General features: G+C 52.3%; 1 protein-coding gene across 2 annotated transcripts in view; it reads left to right on the top strand.

The window, feature by feature from the left end:
• The window catches only part of COPG2 (coatomer protein complex subunit gamma 2), a 31109-nt gene that overhangs the window by 16018 nt on the left and 650 nt on the right, over positions 1 to 14441 (top strand). Inside the window, exons 12-23 of one of the 2 annotated variants that reach the window (XM_019543803.1) lie at positions 501 to 689; positions 2167 to 2262; positions 2843 to 3149; positions 5369 to 5444; positions 8214 to 8317; positions 9087 to 9212; positions 10072 to 10134; positions 10274 to 10413; positions 10786 to 10957; positions 11992 to 12089; positions 12836 to 12974; positions 13363 to 13461. In XM_019543803.1, coding sequence (XP_019399348.1) covers positions 501 to 689; positions 2167 to 2262; positions 2843 to 3149; positions 5369 to 5444; positions 8214 to 8317; positions 9087 to 9212; positions 10072 to 10134; positions 10274 to 10413; positions 10786 to 10957; positions 11992 to 12089; positions 12836 to 12974; positions 13363 to 13461 — 1609 coding nt within the window. The remainder of the gene's footprint in view (positions 1 to 500; positions 690 to 2166; positions 2263 to 2842; positions 3150 to 5368; positions 5445 to 8213; positions 8318 to 9086; positions 9213 to 10071; positions 10135 to 10273; positions 10414 to 10785; positions 10958 to 11991; positions 12090 to 12835; positions 12975 to 13362; positions 13462 to 14441) is intronic. The other variant, XM_019543804.1, reaches the window with a different exon arrangement.

A 14441-nucleotide genomic window follows, 5' to 3' on the forward strand; every position in this document is an offset into this window, starting at 1 on the left:
CTGAAATGTTAGTGACATAAAGCATTGGTTTCTCATCCGTAGCAATTTAGCAGTCTCTAGATTTGGGTATAAGCTGGAAGTGTTTGGATAAGTGAGAGCAACCTGCTATGATTTCACATGTGCAAACTGCAGGGACTTAGAAATATAATACATGGAACAGTATTGCAACTGGCAGCGCAAACAAATCCTTCCTACCAACTTAGCTGGCCTAGGGCATGTGATTGTATCTCCTGCTGCTGCTGGCATTACCAGCTCTGACCATCTGCTCTTTATAGCTGAGGGCATTATTCCAGGAGATAACAATCATGAGGCTTTTGATGATGCAAGGGGGTCTCCGTTTCGCTTTCTATTGATGACTAAGCTGTCAATACCCATCATTCATTCCACAAGTACTTGGCCACTATGGGAGACCCTGAACGTTTTGACCTCTGCTGCTGTCGCAGGCTTTGAAGTCCATACCACTTATACTGCTGCTTTCATATTACTGACTTCTTCTCCAGGTGGCCATGAAGCACCCGTCTGCAGTAACAGCCTGCAACCTGGACCTGGAAAACCTGATCACTGACTCCAACCGCAGCATCGCCACCCTGGCCATCACCACCCTCCTGAAAACAGGGAGTGAGAGCAGCGTGGACAGGCTTATGAAACAGATCTCCTCCTTTGTGTCAGAAATATCGGATGAGTTTAAGGTGCAGTACTGGATGCTTCAGCCCTTTCTGATTGCAGCCTTTCCTCCTCTCCTTGCCTTGATGAAGCTTTGCCAATGGCAGAGAGAACTTTTTCAGCGACAGAATCCTAGAAAAGTAGGGTTGGAAGGGATCTCGTCTAGTCCAACCCCTTGCTCAAGGCAGGTCTGTCCCTAGGTAAACCATCACAGATGACTCTGTCTAATTTATTCTTAAACTCCGGGAACAACCCAATATCTGAAGCATCATAAACACCCTCTAACGTGCCACAGGAGGACAAGGGCACTGTGAGTGTCCTGCCACTTGCAAGGACAGAGCATAGTTTTGAAATCCTCCAGAGATCCAAGGATGTTTTCATGTCCAGTGAAGCCACCTGCTGTTTTGAGAGAGGCAGGTCCTCCTTATCTGCAGCTTCTTGTTTCCCTAGAAGCTCAGATGGGATCAGAAGCCCTCTGCCTACTCTCAACACGGGTGCTGTACTGAGAAGTGTCAGCACCAGGTTAAAGGGTCTTGCAGGAGGGAGGGTGGTTTTGGGATGATCTGACAGTATCCACGGTAAGGTGGATCTTGCAGCACTTTGGGATCTAATTAAAATGGTCTCTAAGCTCTGGGGCTGGCAGGCTCCATCGCAGCTGCAGCCTGGGGCACAGAGCACAGCCCCAGCCCAGTCTGGTAGCAGCAGCAGGGAGCTGCCATCACTGCCATGAGGCCATTCAGTGTGCTGTTAGAGCAAAGGCAACCCAGGGGGGAGGGTGAACAAGCAGTGCAAGGGGGAGCTGGGGGAGACTACAGGAGAGAAGTGGCAGGGGGGCAAGCAGCAGCTACTATTAGAGCTCTGACCTAGGGTTGGGCCTAGAGCTGGAACTGCAGCAGGTGTCTACCCCCACCCCCAGCCACCAGCTGTCTTGTACTCTATTCCAAGGCAAGGGGCTCTTCCCCCATGGAGGGGAGGGGTACCTCATCTTGGAATTGAGTAAATATGGTCCGCTTCAGCAGGGCCCCAGACTGAGGCAGGGAGCTGCAGAATTTGCTCCCATTAATGTCGCAGGTAAATGTATCCCCTAACAAGCGCTGTACGACATGCTAAAAGAATTGCTTCTCCATCAGTCACTTGAGATGCAGCCTGGCATCTCTCTACCAGTGCATGTTAAACCTACATCATGCTTTTGAGACAGGAAGGGCCAAGTGCCAAAGCCATGTGGAACAGCAGAGGGCACTTACTGGCCTCAAACTGGGTCTGGCTCTTGGGGAAATCCTCCCTTCCCCTAGCCATTGTGACGCTCTGGGAGGCCTTTGACTTGCTTCTCCTGAACATCGTCCTATGCCCAGCTGGCACACAGTCTCAGTAATGGGTTGGAGTGCCACCTCTGGAATTGCCCACACCTAGGTTTTTTTGGTTCCCCCTCTGCCACCTTGAAGAGCAGCAGCTGTGAGAAGTTTCACAGAGAAGTTGATGCCTGCCTTTTCTACTCTCTTGCAGGTGGTGGTAGTGCAAGCCATCAGCGCTCTCTGCCAGAAGTACCCCCGGAAACACAGCGTGATGATGACTTTCCTCTCCAACATGCTCAGAGACGATGTAGGTCTCTCCAGCCACTAGCTGGGATGGCGGGGAGGGGAATCCTCTGCTCCATCTGAAATGTGACTGGGGTCCGTTTCAGAACATCAGACCTTGCTTGATGCATCAGCCACCAGCCTGGGCAGATGCATTATCATGAGTAGTCCTAGAATTGGACTGGAAGGGACCTTGTGGGTCAGCCAGTCCATCCCCCATCCTGTAATGGCCTCAGGGCATAGGGATGGAACCATGAAGCCAATGGTCACTCACTTCTGGTCCATGGGCCAGATCCAGCTACAGAGCCCTGTCATCCAGCCCTCATGTGTCCCCATAGGCCTGAAAATTTGGCAGCAGGGGAGCAGTAGCAGCATTAATTGCTGTTCCCCTCCTGCCAAATTTCTGGACCCCTGGGGAGTCCTGCAGGCTGGATGACAAGGCTCTGGGCACTAGGACACTAGTCCACTATCAGATCCAGTGTGCAGGGCTGGAGGGTCGGTGCCACCGCATGATTCTAGGTATCAGTGAACAGCTTGGTTTCCTCAATTGAATGAGGCTGTTCATGGGATGAGGGCAACCGAGTACTCCTTCTTGCCCAACACAGCGCTGTGTTCTGAGCAGCGCCTGCAGGCTGAGCATTCTCGCTGCTGCTCCCCTCTCCCGCCAGGGTGGCTTTGAGTACAAGCGTGCCATCGTGGACTGCATCATCAGCATCATTGAGGAGAACCCTGAAAGCAAGGAGTCAGGCTTGGCTCACCTGTGCGAGTTCATCGAGGACTGTGAGCACACTGTCCTGGCCACCAAGATCCTGCACCTGCTGGGCAAGGAAGGTCCCAGGACCCCGGCTCCATCCAAATACATCCGCTTCATCTTCAACCGGGTGGTGCTGGAGAATGAGGCTGTGCGGGCAGGTGAGCTGCTGCATCATGGGCGTGATGGGTGTCCAGTACAAAGGAAGCTATTGAGCTCTGAGCTGGAGGGGAGGGGGAGAAGGTACAGCTCATGGCTGTCTCTTCCTGTATCTAATCGGGGCATGGTTATGGACTCTTATTAGCGTGAACTCTGGATACACGCTCTCTAGAGAGGCCTGATCACACATGCAGCAAGTAGCTGCTAGTTTCTGGTGTGCTCCTGACGAGCCATGATATTGGAGGTTGAGTGATGGGAAGGAGTAAGGAGGGAATACAACTCCATGTCCCTGCAGTGCAGGTGTGGTATGCTGAGCTGCCTGGGGCATGAAGATGTCCTGTTTCAAGGGGAAAGCATTTCTTCTTAAAACTCCCTTGGAAGAACTGGAGAAGGTCCAGAGAAGGTCAGCAAGGATGATTAGTGCTATGGAGGGGCTTCCATCGTGGGAGAGACTAATGAGGCCAGGCCTGCTCAGTTTAGAAAAGAGACACTTGATGGAGGACAAGGGTTTATGAAATGCAGTGGCAAAAAAGTCGGTAGAGATTTATTATCAGCTTGTCTCTGAATACAAGAACTAGGGCTCACAAAATGAAACTAGTAAATAACGAGTTTAATACAAGAAAGTTCTTTTTCACACTGTGTGTAATGAGTGTGGGACTCATTGCTGCCAGGTGTGGTGGAAGCCAAGAGTTTAGCCAGATTCAAAAAGGAGATTGGACATATTCTTGGAGAAAAGGGGCTTCAGTAGCTATTGAGCATGGGAGTGAGGGGCACGGCCTCTGAATCAGAACTTCCTAGACCTTAAATGCTGGAGGCTGCAAGGAAGAGAAGAATAGGGAAAAACAAACCTAGTCAGACCCAGCTCACGCTCCCTTTCAGCCTCCGCTCTCTGCCCGTGTGACACGAGAGACTGGGCAAGATGGGCCTTGGTCTGACCCAGTCAGTGGCAGTTCTTACATTCTAGCTGTCCTCAGAAACCTGCCACACTCCTTTCCTGGATGGATCTGCTTTGAAAATGTGCATTTAGCCTTCCCCCCAGTCCAAGCTCAAGTCAGGGTGCAGGTATCTCCTGCTGCCCATATCATAGAAAATGAGGGCTGAAGGGACCTCATCAGGAGGTCGCATCTAGTCTGCTCTAAGCAGGACCACCTCCAGCTACATCATCCCAGCCAAGGCTTTGTCAATCTGGACCTTTAAAAACTTCCAAGGATGGAGATGCCACCACCTCTCCAGGTAACCTGTTCCAGTGCTTCACCACCCTCCTAGTGAGAGTTTTTCCTAATATCCAACCTAAACTTCCCTTGTTGCAAATTGAGCCCATTGCTCCTCGCTCTGTCATCTGCCCCCACTGAGAATAGCCCAGCTTCATCCTCTTTGCAACCCCCCTGCAGGGAGTTGAAGGCCAACTGCCTGAAGTCACTGTTACCTACCTGACACCGGTGGTCTCTATCAGATATATACTGCCCGATATCACCTTGCCCCAGGCCAGCAGAGGAGCTGGTGTATCAGAAAGGGGAAGTAGCCCCAACCAGTTCATACTATAGCAAACCTTTCTCTTCCAGGTGCTATTTCTTTAGCCCTGAAGCATGGAGCCAGAGGTGCAGCAGGGTGGAAACTTCACCCTAGTAACCTAACCACAGCTTCTCTGCTTGGGGATCTGAAAGTGTACTTAAGTCGGGAGTTAAATCTTCCCCTTTGTATTTGCAGAGCATGAGCTGGCACTGAAGTGGAATTAGGTTTGTCAGCTTGGCTATAGTGTTACTGAGCCCAGTATCAATGTCCCCGGCTATTGTTCGGGCCAGGCAAACAATGATGAATGGTGTGGGCTTCTGTGGAAAAGGAGCTTGTTTTGATAATGGGTGTGTGTACAGCACACATGACAGCTGGGGCCAGAGGGACCGAGGCAGAGTGTGCTGTGGATTAGGAGCAGGACTGAGGCATGCTCATGGGATGGGACAGCTCACGGGCAGAGCCTGTTGTACCAGAGAAGGGCTGAGAGAGGTATCAGCTGGGCCAAAGGCTCCTGGGACAGTCAGGTGGGTGGCACAAACCTTGTGCTTGAGAGGGAAGGACAAGGAAAAGCAAGGAGAGAAGAATATTTGCTGCCATGAGAGCTGGTGATGGGGGAGGCAAACTGCCTTGGGGCAGTAGTGCACGGTGCTGCGCTGCCTCTGCATGAAGGGCATTAACCCCTCTTCTATCCCTCTGCTTTCTTCTGCAGCTGCCGTGAGTGCCCTGGCAAAGTTTGGGGCCCAAAACGAGAGCCTCCTTCCCAGCATCCTGGTGCTTCTGCAGAGGTGAGCTGGGGAAAGCCCCCCGTGAGTACCCTGCTCCCTGGCACGATGCGAGTCTGTGGGGATCCCGCCTCATGCTGTGTCCTTTGACACCTGTAGGCTCAGTGAGGCCGTATTGAACCCACCTGCAGGCAGGCTCTTCCCACAGCAGGACCATGCACTGAGCAGGTGCTGGGGCCAGTAGCAGCGCTCTCCCTTCACTGCGCTGGGGAGCCGCTGAAGATGTTGAGTTCTGAATGCCGCACATGGGGGAGGTGTCGCCTGTTCGGTCACTTCCACATCCTGTGACGTGAGGAAGGGCATGTGGGGTCTGGTCCTTCAAACAGCGATGGCAGCATATCCCTTGTGCTTCCCGAGCGATTACTTACTTGCGCTTCCCTAGGAACAGGCTATGTAGGGAAAGTGTACTGGAGGGGTTCAAGGAGAGGGTGGGCAGCCACTGGTCAGGGATGATCTTGTGTAGCGGTGCGTGTTCTACCTTGGGTATTTCCCATGTTTCCAGGCTTTGCTGGTTGCTCCCGCACCTCCCTTTCTGCTATGTGTCAGGGTGTTTTTCAGCCTTCCTCTGAGGCATTGGGTGCTGGCTGGAGCCCAGGCTGGGGACTGGGCTGTACCAATGCTTCTGCTGGGACCAAAACCGGGTCCCAGCTGGAGGGTCTTGCCGTTCCCCTCTGGGTCAGACCGATCACCATGTTTGAGGTCAGGAAGGAAATTTACTCCATGGTCAGATTGATACGGATGGCGGGGGCAGGGTTGCCTTCCTCTGTAGTGGAGTCCTGGCCTTTCCCTGGGATCTCTTGAGCCTCTGTTAACAGTGTTTTACAGAAGCAGGACATTGGTTGCTATGGTTCCCCTGCTTTACCTGTGGCAGGTTTGTTTGGGATGTCTTGTGTCAAAGTTGATAGTCATTTTAGGAAGAGGTTAGACGATGGATTTATATAGGATGGTTTGGCTAGGGCTGATCCTGCCTCAGGCAGGGGGCTGAACTAGGTGACCACTGGAGGTCCTGTCTCTGTGACTATGATTTGGCATGGAAGCATTGGCCCCATTTCACTCACAGATGAAGTAACTCCCAAGGTCAAGTCGGGGCTGGCGGTTGGGGTTGGAAGCCAGTTTCTCCTAGCTCCCAGCTCCATGCTCATCCAAGGACAGCTATTCAGCTTCCTCCATCTTCCCTGTGCAATCCGTTCCAGCTGGGTGCTGCCCCCCTTCACTTGGGTAGCCTGGCTCTGCATTTTAGACCAGTGCTGCGTTTTGTCCCTAGGGAAGACGGAAGAGTTTGACGTGGCATGAGCTGCAAGACTGGTGGGCTGAGAAGGAGCTTGTCTGTATAGCACTAAGTGTCGCCCACTCGGTCCCAAACCCCGAGCAGGTGGCTGCACTGATGTGTTGACATAACGGTTCCTTTCCTGTTCCCTGTGGTTGGGTTCACGCGCCTGAGAATAAAACTACTTGAGAAACCCCAGGAGCTGTGTGGTGCCCAGGGGGCATAGGCGTTGACTTTTTTTTATTTTGCAGGGAGGGGCCTAAAATGATGCCCCTTTCGCTCCCTGCGGCATGGGTGGAGCACGGCGGGGTTGGATGCACACTACCTGCTGCAAGCTAGGGGCTCCCCACAGGAGCTCCGTGCCAGCTGCGCCACCATGGCAAAGTGCCTCCCTGCCTGCCCAGTAGCAGTGGGGGTGGCAGCACATAGTTGTACCCCCCACTGGGGTGCCTTGCCAGGTGGCATGGCTGGCGTGGGGCTCCTGGGGAATGGGCAGCAGCATAGGGAGCCCCTAGTTTAGTGGACAGCCTGCATCTGCCCCTGCCCCACACATAGATTAGGGGGGAACATGCCCCTTCCTTGCCCCCAAGAGTGTGTGCTGCAGCAGGGAGCCACCCACCCCTTCCTCCCCGCCACTCTTAGCCCCCTGGATGAGCCACCTGCTCCCCATCTGTCCTGCTCCCCACCTGGGCCTCATGCACCACCCTGGCTGGGCAGCTTCCCCAGCCCCACTCCCTCCCATACCATGGGGGGGCCTCAATATACCCTGCCCTCCCCTCCCCCCAGTAGACTTACCTGCAGGCAGCTGGGGGACCTGCTTTCCACTGTGGCCTGGGGCTGTATTCCCAGCTGTGTGCATGTGCATGTGGTACCCCCTGCACCCCGCAGCCCCTTGCAGGCTAGGACTGTGCCAGCCAACAAGGGGAAACCTGCCATTTCCCATGGTTTTTCACAGTGAATGGAAAATTCAGCTCCATTCACAACGCTGGGAATCCAGGACAAATGCTGTCCCAGAGTCCTGCAGCTGGGACTAGGACTTGATGTTGCCCTTTCAGGACTGTCCTGCCCAATTAAGGATGAGTGGTCACCCTGCCCTCTTCCCAAGGGGGGCCAGGATCCTCAAGCCCTCGTACTCAGCACCTACACTGGGGGGTGTCTGCTGGGATCCCTGATGGCGATGTGTGAGGTGCTGGCATATACTTTAATGGAACCCAATCCCAGGTTGATGATGTGGCGCTTTGATACGGTGCCTCTCCAACTGATCTCCGTGGTTCTGCGTTAGGTCGTGCTTGCATATGGAAACTTCTAGTGACCTCTGTATATTTAACACAGAAGACACCATGTGTACAAGAGAGCAGAGTGAATTACTGTATTAGCATATGATGTTGCATGTAGCACTGGCATATAGTGTTGTGTGAAATGTGCCATTCCATCAGGACAGAGTAGGCTACTTTTGCCACGTCTAGTCCAGTTTCCCTTCTTGACCCTTCTCGTTCCCTGGGCAGGTGCATGATGGACAGCGATGACGAGGTCCGTGACCGAGCCACGTTCTACCTGAACGTGCTGCAGCAGAGGCAGCTAGCCCTGAACGCGGCCTACATCTTCAATGGTGAGCGAGACGGAAACAGCCCTGCTCATCCCAGCCCCCTGCGCTGTTGCTTCCTGATCGGATGTTGCAGCAGTATCATCCGCTGGGCTGATTTGCAGTGTGGGTGCAGTCATTCCCCATGCAGCCTCAGTTGCTGCGTTCTGGATACCTGGAAGGAGTGCCGCCAGGCGTGCTACTGAAGGCAGTAATGCTTCTGCTTGTCCCTGTGTGAAGCATAGAGGGAACACAGTTCATGATGAAGCCAGAGCAGAGGTATTGGCAATTTGGGCTCTGGGTCCAGACCTGCCCTGCTGGTGATGTAGGACAAGTCATTCACCCCTGTCTTGTCTTGCTCAGTACAGAATGGGCACGACCCATCTCAGTGAGGGGCATGGTAGCTGTTGCCTTAGGATCCTTGAATTACATGGGCCAAGTGTTCAGACTCGAAGTATTGCTGCTCTCGATCAGGTGCTTGCTCTGCCCCGGTCCCTTCTGTGGAGCGGTTGTTCTCTGCCTTGTTGGCATCAGTCCCTGGAGGCACTAACAGTGCTTTGCTCATGACTAGAGCCAGCCACCAGGCTGTACAGGAGCATTTGGCCTTTTCAGCAGCTTCCCGTGATTGGTTCCAGAAAGCAGGTGGCTGGGACTGACTGGGATGTCCTCCCACTCCCAGTTCAGTGGACAATCTGTGTTCCAGACCAGAGCGGCAAATGCTGCCTGATGTGCTGTTGCATTGGATCTTAAGTGGTTCCTAAGGGGAGAACAAGACCCCTTTCTTTGTGTTTTGCAGGGCTGACTGTGTCTGTGCCTGGAATGGAAAAGGCCCTCCACCAGTACACGCTGGAGCCTTCTGACAAACCCTTTGACATGAAAACAGTTCCTCTGGCTACCACACCAAACTTTGAACAGAAAGCAGGTAACAGCCAAGCTCCCTTTACACAGCCTGCTCCAGGAGTGGGGTGGCATAGTGGGTTAAGTATCAGGGTTGCTATACCAGTGCCCAGACGCTCAGGAGTAAGGCAGACAGCTTGAACACCACATCGCTTACTGCACCCCGGGCCTTTCTGAAGGTCCTGTCTGGCTCTTGGGTGCAGCAGAGCTGGACCTTCACCACCAAAGCGTGGAGCTAGCTCATTTATCCATGGTCCAAACTCTTCCTCTGCTGTCCTACTGAAGCATTTGCTTCTGCCTTCCAGAGCCCCTGGGTGGAGAAGGCATGAGGAGAGGAGAGAGGGGACCCAAAAGTGTTTTAAATGACTGTGTAGATCAGAGAGGCATAGAGAAGTGGGGCTGGAAGGGGCTTCCAGAGGTCATTTAGACCATCCCCCTACCTGAGGCAGAATCAGTCCTGTCCAAACCATCCAATAATCTAAACTCTTTTTAAAACTGTCAACCCTGACACAACCACAAAACATCACACCTGAACCTGCCACAGGCAGAGCAGAGGGACCACAGCAGCCAATCGTCCTGCTGCCGCAAAGATTGATAATATATGCTCAACAGATCCCGGGATGAGGATTGCACCCTCTGCCACACAGGAAGGCAAAGAGCCCTGCAGTCCATTCCAGTTTGACCATCTTCTCTCATGCCCCAGTGCCTTTCTGATCTTGCAGGATTGTTAGAACCAACATTGTTGTAATCTTCCTCCCTTCTGCCCTGCCCACTTGATCCGAGAGCTCCAGGAAGCAGTGATTTCAGTTACCCTAACCATATGGTCTCCTGAGAGACTCCTGTTAAGAAACTTAACAGTGGTATCTTTGCTTCTCTCCTTGCAGAAATTGCGCTAGTAACCAACAAGCCAGAGAAAGTTGCTCCATCTCGCCAGGACATATACCAAGGTATGGGCTGAAAGGATTGTGGAGGGGCGGGTCTCATGCTTCAGGTGTTACTGGTGTGCTGTGTCTTCTCTTACGCAGGGAAGAGGTGATTTACCAAATTTTTCCTTTAAAACATGACTGAGTTTCTGTTTCTCTGCAGAACAACTCGCTGCCATTCCCGAATTCAAGAACTTAGGACCATTATTTAAGTCATCTGAGTCCATGCAGCTTACAGAAGCTGAAACAGAGTATTTTGTTCGCTGTATTAAGCACACGTTCACCAATCACATAGTTTTCCAGGTAAGCTGAGCCCCTTAGCTGGACTCCTTTTCACACCTGGGCTTCTTGCAAATGCACTGGTATTTAGTCCATCTTGGAGGAGAATAGCCTTTCCTGGTGGGAGCTTGCTGTTGTAACCTGACTGAATTGGGAGTTTGAGTAATACTTAGAGGCCTCAGGTTGCTTGTCACTAGGGCTGGCAAACAGCAGGCTTATTCTGAGGATCAAGACAAGAAGATAATCCAATCTGCTCTTAAGAGTTCCCCCAACTAGCAGAGCTGGGGGTCAGTGAATAGAAGATGCCATTGCAGGATAAAGCTAGGGAAAAAGCTGACTGCAAAAAACGTTTTTGCTACACACAGCCCCCACCCCTCTTTTGCTTCTCTCCTACAGTTTGACTGCACAAACACCCTGAATGACCAGTTACTGGAGAAGGTCACTGTGCAGATGGAGCCATCGGACGCTTACGATGTCATTTGCTGCATCCCAGCAGCCAGCCTCCCTTACAACCAGCCAGGCATGTGCTACACTCTCGTGCAGCTGCCCCAGGACGATCCTGCTGCAGGTACCAATTGAGAAGGGAGGATATTTCACTTACGTCGGTCCCTCGAACGAATTCTGAATCAATCCCTGGCGAGATTTCATTCTAATCCTAGAAGCAGGGCTGGCAGGGACCTCCAGCAGCCCCCCTGCCTGAGGCAGGATCAGCCCTATCCAAACCATCCTGTACAATCCGTCATCTAAACTCAGTTGATCTGTTCGCATTGTGCTAATTTATTGTGCACCCTGCATGTCAGATTCTACTACTCTTCTCATTCAAGTAGCCACTCTGCTTAGCATTTGTGTAGGACTGAGCTTTAGTCGATATATACACACTTTTGACCTGGCTATCGCTCCAGTGGAAGATTGAAAAAGAAACACAAAGGAATCTGGAGTTAACCCAGGAGAAAAGGGCTTGTTGCCAGGAGCTTATCGGAGCTACATGTTGGATGTACGGGCACTCAGTGAATGAAATACAGGAGCAGACCCCACAAAACTGAGACGCCAACAAGATGGGCCCCACCATAAAAGCAGGGTAGCTGTTCTATGGTAGCTGTCCCCCCTCAGCCACAGGGTTAAAATTTCTGTGAATGTGGGGAGCGAGAGAATTCCCTCCCAGTAGAGAAGAGGACTAGTCTTGCCTTTGCACTTAGTGAAAACCTCACTGAGGCTGGATTTAGTTTGACCTGAATGTTCAAGGCTGGGGCCTGATTGTCACCGGAGATTACTACAGTTAGCCTGAATCCCTGAGCAAGGGCCCGTGTCTCTGGTTTAGTCTGTCTGATTTCCAGCAGCTCTTGACTTTTCTTTGACCTAGCTCCAAAGTATTAAGCGTCAGTGACTCCCGTGTGCTTTCGCTTCTGCATGTCGCTAATCCAGGAGCCTCCCCTGACCTTAAACTGAGTGTTACAGGCACAGCACAGCCTGACTGTTGTTTGGGGATGGGCCAGGTATACTGCCATTCCTAGTCCCTTTGTTGGGCTCCAGTACCCGGCCTGGGTGGAAGACACTGTGTTCCCCACGCTCTGACGTGCTCTCCCTTCCCTCTTCCTCCACCAGTTGCTTGTACTTTCAGTTGCACAATGAAGTTCACAGTCCGTGACTGCGACCCGAACACGAGGGTCCCAGAAGACGATGGCTACGATGACGAATACGTGGTACGTCTGTTGTAGAGCCCAGGTGTTTTGCCCATTGCTTGGAGGTTGTGAGCACAGCTGCCCAAGCCAGCTGGCTGTCTCCTTTACTTCACACTCTCCTTTGTTTCCATCCCCAGATTGCTGCAGCTTTCAGCCCCTCATCTTATTCCGATCCCCTTCCAAACCTCCCGCTTCTGCCAAAAGCAAACAGCCTTTAGTGCTAGAGTGCAGAAGCTGGATAGAGATTCAACCTGGTCTGCTCTGCGTGACCCTCTGCCAGCCTTCCTCCTGCCCCAGCGCATTTCTGTTCTCTCCCAGCATGTCTGGGCCCTGGATTAGCTCACCATGGCCTCAGCAACGTGCCTATTACACTTCTGGGCACAGCCTAAACTCCTTCACGCCCTTGGCAGCCTGAAGACTGCTTGCAAGTGACCCTCCGTAGAGTAGGTCTAGGCATGTTATCCAGCCTCTCCCTGAGGTGCCTTGGTACCTGCTTGCTGGATGTCCCCTCTACCAATGCACTTTTGTCTCCCTGAAGTAATTGTTTAAAAGTCTTAAGCCTCACTAGTAGCCACCAGTGGGGCTGCCCCTCTATTATCTAGGACCTGTGTTAATGGGCAGTCCTGAGAGAGAGAGAGCCAGGCCCACTGGGGTTGTATCAGAAATAATTCTAGGCAGAGCTGTTGCCTGACTTTTCCCCTTGCAAAGAATCTTTGCCTTACAGTGTAACCGTGCGCGGCCCAACACCTCCCTTGTTTCTCTCCCAGCTGGAAGACCTGGAGGTGACAGTGTCCGATCATATTCAAAAGGTCCTGAAGCCCAACTTTGCTGCCGCCTGGGAGGAAGTGGGAGACGACTTCGAGAAGGAGGAAACCTTTGCTCTCAGCTCAATTAAAACCTTAGATGGTGAGACAGCCCCCCCCGCTGTAATAGGTTGGTGACCCAGCTGCGATGGTTGCCCAGCTTGGTGGGAATCTTCTAGTGCCTGGTACAGTCTGGTATCTCAGTGATCCAGCAGCAGGGTTTAATGCTCTAATGTTGGGCTTGGGAGCAACAAGAAACCACTAACGGCAGCAGACTGGGGAAGGTTATAGTCTTAAGCTGCCCTTGGCAGAAGAGGCGCTGTTAGGTGGGGAGACTGCAGAGAGGTCTCGCCCAGGTAGCACGATGTGCTGGCTGCTTGGTGCTCAGAGAAGGTCCGGTGAACTGGAAGTGTTCCACTTCAGTGCCAGGGTTCCTTCCTGTAAGCAGAGACCGGGTGCAAATAACAGTCTCCTTCAACCTTTGAATACAGAAGCTGTCAATAACATCATCAAGTTCCTGGGCATGCAGCCCTGCGAGAGGTCAGACAAAGTGCCAGAGAACAAGAATGCCCACACGCTGTATCTTGCCGGTAAGTGCTGCCCCCTTTGGGCTTCATGTTTCCATGCTTTTCTCACTCCCTGCTTCATCCTTCTATTGGAGAACAAATGATGCACCCCCTGCAATGCAGACTTGTTGTCCTGGCAGTTAGTGCTCCAGTAGGGCACAGAACTGTTCTCTGAGAACCTTCTGTGAAAGGCAAGATCCATCTGACAGACGAGGGACCTGTTGCCTTCGAGGGATGCTGTTTGGCACATGCCTTTTCCAATGCTGCTCTTTCCATTGGGTATTAAAGGGACTAACCTGTGGATTAAGTGCCCCGTAGATTGAGTTCTCTGCCCATGGTCAGTCTGAGGCCACTTCCTAGTTCACTCTTCCTGCTCACCAAAGTCTATCCTGATATGCCAGGCACTGAGAGCTGCTGTTGTACTTGATTGCACTCCTCCAGGGATTCCCAAGAAATGTGTTGGAAGGACTCTAGAAAGCTCTTACGCCGACTTATTCTGCTGTTGGTTATATTATGCAAAATTGCACTGAAGCATCCCAGTACATCTGCTGGAGTCGGGTAGAGAGTCCCCACAAGTGTCTGCATATGGACTAGATGTTTGTCTAGATGATCGTCTGCCTATGGACTAGATGATTGGGAGGTTGGACCAGATGCCCTCTAGACGTCCCTTCCAGGCTTGTGAGTCTATGCATCGATTTCAGAAAGGTCTGGAGCAGTCTGTAAGCCAGTGCTTGGAGAACTTACCTCTATGGACCTGGCTGGCAATTGTCTTTGAGCCATTTGGCGTAGCTTAGCATCACAAAGGGCCACTGGATGGAGCCCTTCCAGGCTCCTCTTTCCATCCTCTCTTACCTGTGGCATGGAGCTCCAAGTAGCTCTGCTCGTGGAGCATAAAAAGAAGGACGTTCACTTTTTCACAGAAAGCCCATTAGCTTTGGCTGGTTGGTTTTTAGCCTCCTGAGTCAGACTGCTAGGATAGCCTGAAGGTGCCTGTTAGAACAGCA

This window comes from Crocodylus porosus, unplaced genomic scaffold (genome assembly GCF_001723895.1).
Source record: "Crocodylus porosus isolate Cpor-Errol unplaced genomic scaffold, CroPor_comp1, whole genome shotgun sequence".
Lineage (NCBI taxonomy): Eukaryota > Metazoa > Chordata > Crocodylia > Crocodylidae > Crocodylus > Crocodylus porosus.